At 44.6% G+C, this 16594-nt stretch overlaps 1 protein-coding gene across 1 annotated transcript in view; it reads right to left on the bottom strand.

Annotated features, from left to right (window-relative positions):
* Prcc (proline rich mitotic checkpoint control factor) overlaps nt 1-16326 on the bottom strand; it is a 28435-nt gene extending 12109 nt beyond the window's left edge. Inside the window, exons 1-2 of the mRNA XM_085835783.1 lie at nt 15534-16326; nt 819-866 (exon numbers count right to left, since the gene is read on the bottom strand). Coding sequence (XP_085691909.1) covers nt 819-866; nt 15534-15995 — 510 coding nt within the window. The 5' untranslated portion in view covers nt 15996-16326. The remainder of the gene's footprint in view (nt 1-818; nt 867-15533) is intronic.
* Nucleotides 16327-16594: the final 268 nt, after the last annotated feature.

Raw genomic sequence — 16594 nt, 5'->3', positions numbered from 1 at the left:
GCAGCTGCTTCTCTCCAAGTACAACAGCTACTTGGACTCCCCAGGACCAGACCTGACCTTTGGAGTCAGAACACCTGACACAGGTGTACTCCACCCACACTAGCTGTCTGACTTTGGGCATATTCCTCGGTTTCCTCTTGTAAACTATGGTCATAACCTAGGATTTAGTCCCTCCAGTGAAGAAGGAATCCGTTAGATACCAGTAAGGCATTTAAAATGAATGATACCTAGTACCAAGTAAGTGCTGTCTGCATATCTATTTCCAGATTAGAAACACAACAGGAAAAGCAGGCAACTTTACAACACAAGTGGTCCCAATCATCATCTCACCGATGTACATAACTCTCCCTAAACAATTCTTCTACCTGAAATGTAATGGACTGAATTAAGTGACAGTCTCTACTCCTACCATTGCCTGTCCTTCCAGAAAGGTCAATGTCATTGTGCTAATGCCAGGAAAGAATGAGAAAAAGAGGGGTGAATTAGAGTCAGAGCAGCTACATTGGAAACCAAAGTTAGACCAACAACAGTCCTCAAATACCTGCAAACGTGCTGCCCTCAATTGAAAACCTTAGGGCCCTTTAAGTCCTATCTTTCTAGAAACAATACAGAAAGAGATTAAAGGTTGGGCAGTGGTGGCCCACGCCTTTAATCCCAGCACTTAGGAGGCAGAGATAGTCGGATTTCTGAGTTCAAGGCCAGCCTCGTCTACAGACTGAGTTCCAGGACAGACAGACAGGGCTATACAGAGAAACCCTATCTAAAAAAAAAAAAAAAAAAAAAAAAAAAGAGAGAGAGAGAATAGCAATCAAGCTTACCTGCAGGACAACTTTCTTCTTCGCAGGCTCATCTTCCTCAGAATCTGACTAAGAGAAAAAGAACCAGAGTAAAGCATAATTGTCTTAGCACAGTAGACGAAACCTACTCAACAAACATTTATAAAAGACTGAGGGGCTGGAGAGACGGCTCAGTGGTTAACAGCATTGACTGCTCTTCCGAAGGTCCTGAATTCAAATTCCAGCAACCACATGATGGCTCACAACCATCTGTAATGAGATCTGATGCCCTCTTCTGGGGTGTTTGAAGACAGCTACAGTGTACTTGCCTTTATGCCCGTGAGCACCTCTGCAGAACTGCAGCCAGACCAGACCTAGTCAAGTTAGTGCAGTCCCTGGGCACTGCAGCAGCTACTGAGGACGAATACACCTTGATCACCTCAGTTTCTGCTAAAATGAGACTATTTCCTCCATTTGATCCTTGGTACAAAGCAACGCTATACCTAGTCTTATAACTGCATTCACTAGATGATGGAATTTGGCCCACAATCTCACCCAATCTCAGCTTCACTTTTAAACCACTTACACTGCCTGCATGACCACACAGCGGGAAGCTCCAGTGGGATTAAGTGGTGGGTTAACTACCTCTCTATGAGGCATTAAAGGTCAAAATTGCTGGAGAAATCCATTCTCTCTCCAAGTCTGATCTATTGTGTGTCAAATACCATCCTTCCTGGCTGGGGAAGACAGGAAAATGATGGGTCGGAGATCCTGACTGAAAAAGGAGGCCACTAATATTAGCCTTTGGACTTACCAGGACTGGACCACATTGAAAAGACATGCCTGAGCTATTTGCCAAATGCAGTGGCTGCCTTCAATCACAGCACAAGAGGCAGGTGGACCTCTGTGAGCTTACACTGTTTTTAGGCACACATATCCATACTCATACATAATTAAAAGAAAAAAATGTTTAAAAATTGTTTTAAATAAGTACTTCTTAGAACCATAGAGGTGGCTCGGCAGGTAAGAGCACTTGGCATGCAAGCCTGACAATCTAAATTAATCCCCTGGAACCACGTGGGAAGCCAGATACAATAGAGCACATCTGTAACCCCAGCATTCCTACAAGAATTGGTCAGAGGGGCTGGCGAGATGGCTCAGCGGTTAAGAGCACTAACTGCTCTTACAAAGCTCCTGAGTTCAAATCCCACAACCACATGGTGGCTCACAACCATCGGTAATGAGATCTGATGCCCTCTTCTGGTGTGTCTAAAGACAGCTACAGTGTACTTACAAATAACAATAAATAAATCTTTGGAGAAAAAAAAAAAAGGACTGCCACCATTAACAAAAAATGACTTCTCAAATCCACCTTTCCATGGTCTTGGTCTAGGCATTTGTAAAGTAAAGGTGATTGAGCTTTTGGTGACCTTTAATCCCAGCACCCAGGAGGCCAAGGGAGGAAATTCTTTAAGAGTTTGAGGCCAACCTGACCCTGTATTGTTTTTTCAAGGCCTAGGCATCAAGAGTATTAGACACTAATTTTTAGAAATACAACCTGGGCCATTTACTCTAATGTGCCTGAAGGTCTTCTGTGTGATCTGCTCACAAAGAACTTGGATGCCAACGAGCCTGACAAATGCCCAAATAACTGTGAAATTAAATAATAATAATAGAAAAATCAGATGTAGTTCAAGCTTCCCTCAGTGAGCATAGCCATTATGAGTACAGTACTATTGTGTATGGAATTTGTGTGAGGTAACCTTGGCTGGCCTTGAACTTGTAATGCTCCTGGCTCCTGCCTTCTGAATACTGGGATTTTACTGAGGCACACCTCCACATCTGGTTACAGAGACTTCTAATAAAACGAAAACTTCAGGGTGTGGGGAAAGCACATCATCAGTGTGCGCATGGCCCTAATTATCAATCTACTGGGGATCTCCCCCCAGAGTCAAAAGCTGTGTATTGAAGAAAACATACCCATTTCAGTTTAGACAGGGGCCTGAGGACCACACTAAAGTCACACTGGGACAACAAATCAGAACACAGGTTTTTGTGGCAGCCATGTCATTTACTGAGTGGGAAATGCAGCTACTCACCCTACCCAATGCTAGCTAGAATACTATTACCCCTGTCACAGTGACGCTGAGACAGGGCTACTGTCCAAGAAAATGCATATGAACCAAGGTTCCTAGCAGAGCTCAGGGTTATCATTCTTTCTCCCACACCACAAGAAACACTCAACCAAGAAAAAGGCATAAACATCACCATCTGAGCATGTGTAACTCTTTCTCTCTTCAATCCCCACTCCTTCCTATACCCCCACCACTCCCACCACCATCACACACACACACACACACACACACACACACACACACACACTCTTGCATTCTGATCCTGAGAGCTCAAGAAACCCCAGCACCTTGTTCCCTGTGTTATCCTGGTCCTGGGCAGCTAAACCAAAGCATCTGCCACAACAGATCTATGAGCGACTCTGAGGTAACTCAAGACCACCATGTCTTTTTGTTTGTGGGTTTTCATTTTTTGTTTGTTTTTTGGAGACAATGTTTCACTCTGCAGCACAAGCTAGCATTGAGCCCTCAGCAATCCTGCTTCAGCTTTCCAGGGCTGGGATTATATGCCTTGTAAAGTATGTCCTCTTTTCTTAGATCCTGTGAAACACAGGGGTCACAGTCACAGTGGAAACAAACTGTCCTTCTACTAATAGAAATGAAGACCAGATCAGCAGTGAGAAGAAAACTCAATTTCTCTTTAAATGTAAAGACTGTTCTCGAGCCGGGCGTGGTGGCGCACGCCTTTAATCCCAGCACTCGGGAGGCAAAGGCAGGCGGATTTCTGAGTTCGAGGCCAGCCTGGTCTACAAAGTGAGTTCCAGGACAGCCAGGGCTACACAGAGAAACCCTGTTTCGAAAAACCAAAAAAAAAAAAAAAAAAGACTGTTCTCAATATAGTAGAGACAACCTAACTTTTTGGGTTTTTTTTTTTTTTTTTTTTTTTTGGTTTTGTGTATTTATTTAAAGAGGATCTCTCTATGTACCTACCCCTGGCTGTCCTGGTACTCTCTATGTAGACCAGGCTAGCCTCAAACTCACAAAGATCTGTTACATCTGCCTCTGAATGCTGGGATTAAAGGTGTGAACTACTCCCAACTGATGTCTATTATATAAACACAAACACAATCATCTCTACTGACTCACCAGGTCAAATATGCCACTAATTCTGGTCTAACTCCTCACAATCCTTCTTCTCTGAGCTTCTATTGAGAGCCCTTTATAAATTATCCTGTGACATAGACCACTATGGCAAACTCCCAGACACAACACATCAAGCAAGCAAATAAATAAATAAATAAATAAATAAATGAAATGCTGAGGGGCTGAGCAGATGCCAGTGGGTGAGAGTGTTTGCTGTGAAAGAGTTCCTAACTCCAGTACCACACACAAACCCAGGCACAGCTACTTGTGCTTGTAACCTTGTAACCCCAATATGGTAGGGAAGAGACAGGCAAATCCTGGGAGCTTGTAAACTAACCCAGCTTAGCAGTATCGGGTTCTGTGAGGCACCTTGTTATAAATAATAAGATGGAATGCTGGTGAGATGGCTTAACAGGTAGAACCAGGCCTGAGGAGCACACTAGATCTCACAGGGTGGCAGGAGAAGGCTCAGTGACAGCCACAAAGATGACTACAGAATATAGATACACTTCCTGGCCCTTTCACAAACCTCACCAATCTGACCCCAGGAGTAGCTGGAAACACGGGACTCCACTGTACACTATGCAGAGAAGCTACGGTGCCACTCAAAACTCCTAGGTACCTAGGAACCTGACCACAGACTAAAGAAAAACAAAAGTACAGAAAGAAATTATCCCAACAACCCAAAGAAAAAAGAAAATTTAGTGCTGTTGGTGCTGTAGCTCAGTAGCAAAGCACTCACCTAGCACTAGAGAACCTGGGTTTGATGGGTGTAAGTTCATTAGAATACAGCCGGGCTTCTTAAACATCTTTCTCCCTTTTGGCTGGGGAAATTTTTATGTGGCCTCCCAAGTATACAGGTATACAAAAAGCATTCATTAAAATACTTTATAATAAGCCATGAAGAAACGTATCTTTTAGGGGGGTTACTGTTGTTGTTGTTGTTTGAGACAGGGTTTCTCTCTGTAGGCCTGGCTGACCTGGAATTCACTCTGTAGACCAGGCTGACCTCAAAACTCATCCACAGAGATCTGTTTGCCTCTGCCTCTTTTGGGATTAAAAGTAAGAGCCACCCTACACAACCTTCTGAGAATGTAGGCATCGCAATCTTCTTCAGGGTTGATCCATACTTTGACTTTATAAGCATCAGTACTAGGTTTGGGGTTGCAGCTTGGTTGCTGGAGTACCTTGGGCACTAGGACCTAAATCTCAGCCTTGAATTTTAAAACCTTGCATGGTGGTACACGCAGGTTAATAATCTCAGCACTCAGGAGGTAGAGAGACAGGAAAATCATAAATTCAAGGTCATCCTAGGCTACACAGTAATTCTGAGGCCTGCTGGGGGCTTCATGAGACCCTGCATCAAAGAAAGGGGTGGGGGTAGGATGCCATGAATACAGCTTCACATATTATGTAATATAAAATGGAAGACGTATGATTAGAGATATTTCTGAAATTCTCAAGACCTAGAGAAGGCTCCACAGTTAAGAGCATCTGTTGAGCCGGGCAGTGGTGGCACACGCCTTTAATCCCAGCACTTGGGAGGCAGAGTCAGGCGGATTTCTGAGTTCGAGGCCAGCCTGGTCTACAAAGTGAGTTCCAGGCCAGGGCTATACAGAGAAACCCTGTCTCGAAAAAACAAAACAAAACAAAACAAAACAAAACACCAAAAATAAAAAGAGCATTTGTTGTGGGGCTAGAGCGATGACTCAGTAGTTAAGAGCACTGACTGCTCTTCCAGAGGTCCTGAGTTCAATTCCCAGCAACCACATGGTGGCTCACAACCATCTGTAATCTGATCTGATACCCTCTTCTGGTGTGTCTAAAGACAGCTACTGTATACTTACAAATAACAATAAATAAATCTTAAAAAAAAAAAAAAACCCTGAAAATTCTATTCTAATCTCAAGCCAAATTTCATTTATATTTTTTTTTCTTTTCTATTTTGAGACAGAATCTCATGTCATCTAGGCTGGCCTTAAAGCCTACCACCATCCGGCCTTAAACTTAGTATACAGCCAGGGAAGGTGTCCTTTAGCAACTCCCAGTCCTCCTTCGTCCACCACCAAAGTACTGGGATTACAGGTATATCTGCACCACCACTCCAGGCCTTCATGCAACAATCTTTTGTTTGTTTGTTTGTTTGTTTTTTGAGACAGAGTTTCTTTCTCTGTGTAGCCCTAACTGTCCTGGAACTCACTCTGTAGACCAGGCTGGCCTCGAACTCAAAAATCTGCCTGCCTCTGCCTCCCAAATGCTAGATTATGGGCCATGTAACTGCCTGGCTCATGTAACAATCTTAAAACTGCATTGTAGCTGGGGTTCCTGTGGCAGCTTTGCTAAATGTCCACTTCCTCCATAGCCTTTTTTTGGGTTTTTTGTTTGTTTGTTTGTTTGTTTGTTTGTTTTTTAAAGACAGGGTTTCTCTGTGTAGCCCTGGCTGTCCTGGAACTCACTTTGTAGACCAGGCTGGCCTCGAACTCAGAAATCCACCTGCCTCTGCATCCCAAGTGCTGGGATTAAAGGCGTGCGCCACCACGGCCGGCCCCCAGAGCCTATTAACTTTTATCTTCCACTGCCTCTGGTGAGTGGTGGGCAAGAGGAAAGGTTAAACACTTATTAAAGTAGGTTGTACAAAATGTATGCCTACACTGTTCCCACTTTCCCCTCAAAAAACTAAGATATGCTAATCTGATCCTTGTGTCACTTTTTCTATCACTCAGATAAGAGTGACAGAAAACTATCAAAAGCTTTGTTTTCCATAATTAAGCCACATGCTCCTACAAGAGCAGAAAACTTTGTATAAACGGTAAGAATATGGGGGCTGGAGAGATGGCTCAGTTGTTAAGAGCACTGACTGCTCTTCCAGAGGTCCTGAGTTCAAATCCCAGCAACCACATGGAGGCTCACAACCATCTGTAATGAGATCTGGTGCCCTCTTCTGGCCTTCAGGCATACATGCAGGTAGAACACTGGTAAGAAATAAATCTTAAAAAACAAACAAACAACAACAATAAGAAGATCTGAGGTAACTTTATAGATAAAGTGCTTACCACACAAGCATGAGGATCTGAGTTTAATATCTACAACCTAGATTTAGAAGGAAGAAAGGAAGGAAGGAAGGAAGGAAGGAAGGAAGGAAGGGCACAGTGGTGACTCACAACTGCCTATAACCCCAGTTCCTGGAGAATCTGATGTCCTCTTCTGACCTCTACACAAGGGCTCAAACCCACACCACACTCAGACACACATAAGTTTTATATATACACATATACATATACATAAAACTTTCCTGGTACTGGAGGCCTTTAATCCCAGCACTTAGGAGGCAGAAGCAGGCAGATGGATCTCTGAGTTGGAGGCCTGCCTGGTCTACTGAGTAAGTTCAAAACCAGGGCTACACAGTGAAACCCTGTCTTGAAAACAATAACATCAAAAAAAAAAATTTTTTTTTTCAGAAAGTAGAACTCAAAAGTTTTAGGGGGGCTGGTGAGATGGCTCAGTGGGTAAGAGCACTCGACTGCTCTTCCGAAGGTCCAAAAGTTCAAATCCCAGCAACCAAATGGTGGCTCACAACCATCCGTAATGGGTATCTGACTCCCTCTTCTGGAGTGTCTGAAGACAGCTACAGTGTACTTACATATAATAAAAATAAATAAATCTTTAAAAAAAAAATTAAAAAAAAAAAAAGTTTGCCGGGCGTGGTGGCGCACGCCTTTAGTCCCAGCACTCGGGAGGCAGAGGCAGGCGGATTTCTGAGTTCGAGGCCAGCCTGGTCTACAAAGTGAGTTCCAGGACAGCCAGAACTACACAGAGAAACCCTGTCTTGAAAAACCAAAAAAAAAAAAAAAAAAAGTTTTAGGAAGTCCCTAAAATATATCAGGTATATACCAAGACTTTCTCCCTTCCCAAGGTTATATAAGCAGTACAGACAGCACAGCTAGCAGCAAAGATATCCTCTCTAACCTATAGAGCTGTCTACACATCCTGCAGAAGTTTTGTGGCAGCCACCAATGGTACTCTGGTTGTGAACTGAGCTGTGAATACTTTTTATTTATATATTCATTTATTTATTTATTTTATGTGCACTGTAATTTTGCCTGTGTATATCATATCTGTGCGAGGATGTCAGACCCCTGGATCTGGAGCTACAGACAGTTATGAGCTGCCATGTGGGTATTGGGAATAGAACCTGGGTCCTCTGAAAGAACAGTCCCCAGTTGTGAATACTTACAACCCCAATAAACTCCATGATTTACCAAGGTGGGTTTTGGTAGTATTTTTGGTCTGTTGTAGGTCCCCTATTTGAGGTAAGGAGACATTTGTTCACAACTCCCGAGGAATAATGTCACATAGCACTGTTGTCTCTCTCAGCCTGGACTACTGAGTAAAACTGGGACGGGGATGGTATTGTTATACTTCTTAGCCTTACAAAACCCTAAACCTCAGTGGCCACCACTGTCCTCTCTAGCTGCCAAGAGTGACAATATGCACACCCAGAGACTGCTGAGCAAGAGCGGAAGCAGACATGTTCCATTAGGCCAAGTCCAGCGGGATCTATGCATCTATCAGTCCTCATTCCCCATGGCAGCCTTCCTCTTATCTTCTCAGGCTCTGGTTCTGAGACTCTCTCCAAAAAGCAATCACTGGCTATCAGGGCCAGGAGCCAAGTAGGAAATCAAGGTTAAAAACAGGCACTCCACCTCTCCAGACTCCAAATGAATTATACTATTATCTCATTAGGTGGATTCATCAACTTCTTTAACTCTTTGGGGTCTCTTATCTACCCTATGGTTAAGATTTTGTTTTCTCTATTTTGCTTCTTGTTTGTCTTCCCTTCTGATTTGTGCCTGCCCATGGGTCTTCTCCTTATCTTTTCAATTAATATCAAAACAGAGCTAAGCACAAGTCTAACCTCTGCCTCCACTTCAAAACTATATGGCTTGCCGGGCGTGGTGGCTCACGCCTTTAATCCCAGCACTCGGGAGGCAGAGGCAGGCGGATTTCTGAGTTCGAGGCCAGCCTGGTCTACAAAGTGAGTTCCAGGACAGCCAGGGCTATACAGAGAAACCCTGTCTCGAAAAACCAAAAAACAAAAAACAAAAAAAAAACTATATGGCTTGAGGAAACTTGTCAGTGTTCTCTAAACCCACTTCCTTCTAGGTAAACTAGAGTTAAGAGCCTAGCACTAAAAGCAACGGAGGCATGTGCATGCCAGTAACCTAGCACTTGGGAGGTAAGGCAGGAGGATCAGAAGTTAAAGTCACCCTTCACTACAGAGTTGCTGACAGCCCAGGTTAGACCTTTTTTAAAGAGGAGAGAAAGGAGCTCAATGCTATGCCAGCACCTTCAGAAGGGACCCACAAACATTACAGGGCCCACCCCTGAATCTGTTGTCTGAAATAATGTCTCACTATGAAGATCAGTCTATGTTGTCTGAAATAGTGTCTCACTATGAAGATCAATCTAGCCAGAAACAGAGCTCCACCTGCTCTTGCATCCTGAGTGCTGAGAATTAAAGGTGTGTGTGGCCAATTTCCACAAGGAATCAACCCTAAACTTCTTTTTGTGTCAGAATAGACTGAAAATTCTAACATGAGACTTGCTATCCTAAGTTTGTCTTTTTCAATATCTTCATCCCACAAGCCTGGAAAATCAACCAATGACTTCTGTAAAGTTTCAGTAAGAACAAGAAAAGCAGGGGTGCCAGGAGTGGTGACGCACGCCTTTAATCCCAGCACTTGGGAGGCAGAGGCAGGCAGATTTCTGAGTTTGAGGCCAGCCTGGTCTACAGAGTGAGTTCCAGGACAGCCAGGGCTACACAGAGAAACCCTGTCTCAAAACAAACAAACAAACAAACCAAAAGAGCAATAAAGGAGAAAGAAGAAAAGAGATAATCAACCACTCCACAGATCATTCTCAATTAAGTCAGAAGCCAAGTGAAGCCCAGGGAGGCCAGGCTTGTGGCACATGCCTATAATCCCAGCACTAGGGAAGCTGAGGCAAAGAATATTTGGAAACTGAGCCATACACACAGTTAAACCCTGTCTCAAACACTCACACACACTCACACACACAAGATGGGGACAGGGAGGAAATGATGGTCATCAAGGAAAAGGAAAGATGTCTCAGTTGACTTTGGACACCTCTCCCCATGAACAACAGATAACCCGGCCGATGTCAAATCAAGGGCTAGACTACAGTTTACTGAGATTATGAATAAAAGGAAACTTAAAAACAAACAAACAGGGCTGGAAAGATGGCTCAGCAGTTAAGAGCACTGATTGTTCTTATGAAAGTCCTGAGTTCAAATCCCAACAACCACATAGTGGTTCACAACCATCTGTAATAGGATCTGATGCCCTCTTCTGGTGTGTCTGAAGATAGCTACAGGGTACTCATATAAATAAAATAAATGAATAAATCCTAAAAAAACAACAAACAAGATGCTGTAGGTGGCTTTTTCCTTTTTCCCCCCCGAAACAAAGCTTAGAAGCACTAAAATTCTAAAAACAAAACAAAAACTTTCTTTAAGGCAGTGAGCTTGCCCATGTGTTGTGGTTTGAAAGAACCTGCCCCCATAGGCTCATGGGAGCAGTACTGTGCTTGCCTTTCTGGAGTAGGCAGCATCTTTGTTGAAGGGGTGTCACTGGGGTGGGATGTGAGGTCCCAGAAGCTAAGCCTGACCTAGTATGCCTCAGCCTCTTCCTGCCGCCAATGGATCTAGAAGTAGAATTCTCAGCTAGCCCTCTAGCACCAGGTCTGCCTACATGCCACCATGCTTGCTGCTATGACAATAATGGACTGTAAGCCAACCCTGATTAAATGTTTTTAGTTGCTATATGGTCGGGCAGTGGTGGCACACACCTTTAATCCCAGCACTTGGGAGGCAGAGGCAGGCGGATTTCTGAGTTCGAGGCCAGCCTGGTCTACAGAGTGAGTTCCAGGACAGCCAGGGCTACACAGAGAAACCCTGTCTCGAAAAACCAAAAGAAAAAAAAAAAAAAAAAAACCCTGTCTCGAAAGACAACAACAAAAAAAAGTGTTGCTATAGTCCTGGTGTCTCTGCACAGTAATAGAAATCCTAAAACATTCTGCAGACATGCACAGAGGGCTCTCTACATACATGTGCTCAGAACCAGAGCTATTAGAACCAGAAGTGACATAGCTCTTTAAGGACCAGGTCACAGGCTGGAAAGATGGCTCAGCAATTAAAGCACTGGCTGATCTTCCAGAGGACCCAGGTTCAACATCCAGTACCCACACGAACTAACAAGCAGCTCTATACCAGTTCTGGGATTTATACGTCCTCTTCTGGCCTCCATGGACACTGCATGCATGTGGTGTACAGACACTCAAGCAGAGTGCCCATCCACATAAAATACAAATAGTTGATGGCTCCAGCCTTTAACCCCAGCACACAGGAGGCAGAGGCAGGGCCACCTCTAAGATTAAGAAACCTTGTCTTTCTTGGGTTTGTTTGTTTGTTTTTGTTTTCGAGACAGGGTTTCTCTGTGCAGCCCTGGCTGTCCTGGAACTCACTCTGTAGACCAGGCTGGCCTCCAACTCACAGAAATCTGCTTGAGTGCTGGATTGAGAAGCCCTATCTAAAAAATTCAAAAGAGAGAGAAGGAGACAGACAGACAGAGACACTTGACACACCTGAGAATCTTCAATATTCTTCAATATTCTTCGTCTGCCTTTCCCTAAGAGTTATGTTCAAAGAACAAATCTACCAATGTGAATAAAACACAACAGGGAAACAAACAGCTAGGGAGTGGCATTCAATAGACTACAATTTCTTCACACTTCAGAACCTCAGTGAGTCAAATAAAAAATCCTTCTGTTTTCTGCCACTTTGACAACTACAACCTCCACCCCACATCTTTTTTTCTTTTTTGGATATTTGAGACAAGGTCTTGCTATGTAGCCCTGTTGGCTATATAAATTCAGGGAGTCCCAAACTCAAGGCCTGCCTCAGCCTCTCAAGAGCAGGGATTAGAAATATATCCCAGCAAGTTGTTCTAATCTCTCTGTGCAAGAGATGAGCCTCTCCACATCTGTCACTCAGGAGAGGAGCATTCCCAAATATAGCAAATATAATAAAACAATTAAGTCTTGGGGGAAAATGAGAGAAGAGGAAAGCAGCAGTAGGCAGACTGTGTTTCTGATCCACTCATGGATGGGCTTTCTTTGGCCACAGTTAAATCAAGACCAAGGTTAGTTTCAATGGGGAAACAGAAGGCTTTTGTAAAATCTTAGACTAAGAAATGACAAACTTAGGTGAGAATAAAGGACAGGTGATATGAAAGAAAGTTTTCAAGCAGACTGGAGACTCTAGGATCTCGAGATCTTCCAGAAAGAATCCATTTGAGTTTACTCATTCAGAAAAAAATTTAAAGCCGAGTGTGGTGGCGCACGCCTTTAATCCCAGCACTTGGGAGGCAGAGGCAGGTGGATTTCTGAGTTCGAGGCCAGCCTGGTCTACAAAGTGAGTTCCAGGACAGCCAGGGCTATAGAGAAACCCTGTCTTGAAAAACCAAAACAAAAAACAAACAAACAAACAAACAAAAAACAAAACAAACAAACAAAAAATTTAGAGTGCTCCCCATCATCAGGGAAATTTTCTCTTCACAACAGATGGAGAACCACCATAGAATACCACAGCGGGGCTGGATAAGAGTGACAGAAAACTATCAAAAGCTTTGTTTTCCATAATTAAGCCACATGCTCCTACAAGAGCAGAAAACTTTGTATAAATGGTAAGAATATGGGGGCTGGAGAGATGGCTCAGTTGTTAAGAGCACTGACTGCTCTTCCAAAGGTCCTGAGTTCAAATCCCAGCAACCACGTGGTGGCTCACAACCATCTGTAATGAGATCTGATGCCACTTTCTGGTGTGTCTGAAGACAGCTACAGTGTACTCACATACATTAAATAAATAAATAAATAAACATTTTAAACAAAACAAAACCACAGCAACTAATTAAAATGCAGAGTCCTGAACCCTGATCTGTCAACAACTCCTGCACCCAAGGCTGAGGTGACGTTAAAGGAGGCAGGCAGATAATCGGGCAGTTTGCTCTGACACCATGTCTCCTAGTAACATCAGAAACTACACCCAAGCCGGGCGTGGTGGCGCACGCCTTTAATCCCAGCACTCGGGAGGCAGAGGCAGGTGGATTTCTGAGTTCGAGGCCAGCCTGGTCTACAAAGTGAATTCCAGGACAGCCAGGACTATACAGAGAAACCCTGTCTCGAAAAACCAAAAAAAAAAAAAAAAAAAAAGAAACTACACCCATAAATTCTCATCCACATGACTGCCTAAACTTGAGCTGAACAAGGACAATAGTCTCAACCCTACCTAAAGAACTACAGGCAACCATGCTTAGAGTGGGAGTAGCAGCCTTCCCCAGGGAAGAGCAGACCAACTGGTTGTTCGATACTGAAGGATCATCCCTGAAAACATATACACAGAACCACATACAAGCTGAGGTTACATATTTAGAGATACATATACACATATATACAAACACACACATATACACACACATGCATGCATATTAACAACAATAAATTAAAAATGGACATGAATTTGAAAGAAAGCAAAAAGGGGATATATATGAAAGGATTTGGAGAGAAGAAAGGAAAAATTATATAATTCTATCATAATTATAATTTTTAAAGTAAGAGAAGTAAAAACAACAACAACAACAAAATGTAGGGTCCTACTTCTGCCTTCATGGAGTTTCTAGACCAGAGAATGAAGAAAAGCTAAATATATAATGTAATGTAGTAAGGTGGTTAAACTACAGAGAAAAACAAAGCAAGACCAGATATAGTGGCTCACATCTTTGATCCAGCACTCACAATGCAGAGGCAGGAGGAGTTTGAGGCCAAATTCCAGGCCAGCTAGGGCTCCATAGTAAGACCCTGTCTCCAAAAAAATCAAAGCAGGGAGGGGTGGGCCAGAATAACAGAGCATGATGAAAAGACCAAGACAGCTACTGGGGGGCGGGGGGGGGGGGGGGGAACTGAGTTAAAGAACTTTACCTACAAAAGATAAAGATGGCCCTTGGTAGCTTGGAAAAACTAAAGAAAAGCAGAGTTAGCAAAAGGATCCCAGGGTGGACCAATTCATTTACTAAAAGATAGAAAGCAAAGAACTGTCACAGGCTGCCTCCTTTATCATGGAAGTCCTCATGGAAGAGGCCTTGTCTTTTCCTGCTTAGACAGCTGAAAACAACCTAAGTCAGGAATGATGGCACAAGTCTTTAATCCCAGAACCCAAAAGGCAGGGGCAAGAGGATCTCTCTGAATTCAAGGCCAGGTCTACAGAGCAAGTTATAGGGGGGCATCTAGGACTACATAGAGACCATCAAACAAACAAACAAGAAAACACTGTAATCTTAGCTGCCTCTTTTAGAAACTATACTCTAATGCTCACCTAGCCTGGACAGTATCTAGATGGTGAAACAGATTTACACAGATCCAGTTGTCAATCTCCTGTAAGACTACATGCTGGATTCCATTTTCATATCTGTAAACAGTATGTTAGGGCTGAGGATATGGCCCAGTTGATAAGAATGCTTGCCTAGCGTGCACAAAGCCCTAGACATGAATGTAAGCTGCATACAGCAGGCATGAAGGAGATGGAGGAGGATCTGGAGTTTAAGGACAATCTTAGCTACTGAAATTGAAGCCAGCCTGGACTACCAAGCCCTGCTTCTATAGGTTGTAATCCCAGCTACAGGGGAGACTGAAGCAGAACAATCTAAAATTCAAGTCAGTCTAGACAATCTAGAAAAACCATTCCTCAAAATAAACAATGGAAAGCTCAGTGGAAGGGCATTTACCTACTATGTGTGAGGGAGGCTACAATCCAACTCCCATTGTGTGTGGGGGGTGAGGGAGAGGTAATACTCAATTTCTTATACCAGGGATAGTGTAATATACGTTTTAATCCAGCACTAGGACTCTGAGACAAGAGGATCATAAGTTGAAGCCCAAGCTGGGCTACACAGTGATTCAAGAAAAGCCTGGGCTACAATACTAGAACCATCTCAAAATAAATAAACATTCTATCTCTTCTCTAACTCCACTCATGTCCTTTACCTCCTTCCAGCCTTCTTATTTTAGAGATGGGGCAAAGGATAAGGCTGGTCCTGGATGTTCAACAGAAGCACTTTAGTCCCACCAGCTGTCACTTCAGGCGCCACTTTTAACCTGCCCTCAATATGGGAAGAGAAGCCCAACTGAGATGAAGATGCTGAAAAGGAAAGAACTGTCTCCATGCATGCGCCTTAGCCTGTCAGTACCAAGGATACCGCGCATCCCTTTCTGCAAGGAAGTCCAGGTTCCAGAATGCCTCATGGCCAATACCCTAACTCCCCAAAGCAGACAAGTTCAGGTGAATTTAACCGCCTTCTAAGAGGATTCCAGCGGCTCGGAGTCAACGGATGCTGAGCTCCATTATGGTTACAAGTCCCTCCTACCCCTAAACTCCAGCCCAATGGGACTTGAGGTGCCCCCCCATACTCACATCGCCCTTCTGCAGCTCCGGCGCCGCTATCCTAACCGGTTCGGTTCTCTTCTTTGGCTTGGGAAGGCCCAAGGGGGGTCCGACACCGCCCACAGCTGGGGGCAGACTGAGCCCGGGGCCTTGAGGCGATGGCAGCCCCAGCCCCTCTCCAACTCCCGCAGCTTCAGCAGGGCTCACTCCTGCAGGTGGCGGGAAGCCGCCCAGGCCAAAGGGCAGCGGCGGAGGCGGCTGCAGTCTGGGGTCTCCGGTGGGCGGGGGCAGCAGGAGCGGCGGGGGGAAGGCTGGGGCCAGCATCTGGGGGGGCGGGGGCAGCAAGGCCGGGCCTTTGGGTGCAGGAAGAGAAGCGAACAGGCCTCCTAAAGTGGGCCCCGGCATAGGAGCCGCCACATCCTCTTCCTCCGGCTCCGGCTCCGGCTCATCCGGCTCACTATCGTCGCTGCTGGCATAAGCAACCAGAGACATGGCGCCTCCCGCCTTTGGGACGCCCTTGCTGGCAGACTAGGCCTACTTGAGACCCGGGATGTCCGGGCGGCCTAGTAGGCCCTACCAGCGGGCAAGGCGGGGAACCGAAAAGCGCCTCCTGCTCCGTGCTCTAGAACTATCCCCGGCAGGAACCCATGGCTAGGGTTGATTTCCACCGAGTAAGAATTCCCGCTACACTTAAGCTCCTAGCACCAAGCAACTACACACAGCTAATGGCCGCCGAGTCACTCCGCCTACTACTCGCCTCACAGACTTAAGAACTACAATTCCCAGAGAAGACTTTATCAACAACCCCATTCTCTACCTCAGGGAACTCAGTGCAAAGCATGGCGGGAATTGCAGTCTGAAGGTGGTGTAAAGGGTGCGCAGAAAGACTGAGCGAAAGCTTCCTCTGATGCAGGGATTCCTGGGATTCGTAGTTTGTTTGTTTGTTTGTTTGTTGTTGTGTCCTTTCAAGTCCTATGTTACTACAAGCCCCATGGATCAGCGCGGTAGCACGTAAGCTTTTAGAGCATTTCGGTACTTGAAGTTCCTCAGAGCACCTAAGGATTATGGGAGCTGTGGTACCCTTAGAAACT

Source organism: Mus caroli, unplaced genomic scaffold (assembly GCF_978045245.1).
Source record: "Mus caroli unplaced genomic scaffold, Mus_caroli_1 scaffold_3, whole genome shotgun sequence".
Taxonomy (NCBI): domain Eukaryota; kingdom Metazoa; phylum Chordata; class Mammalia; order Rodentia; family Muridae; genus Mus; species Mus caroli.
The sequence above is the reverse complement of the archived record's forward strand: the minus strand, read 5'-3'. Positions and strand labels throughout refer to the sequence as shown.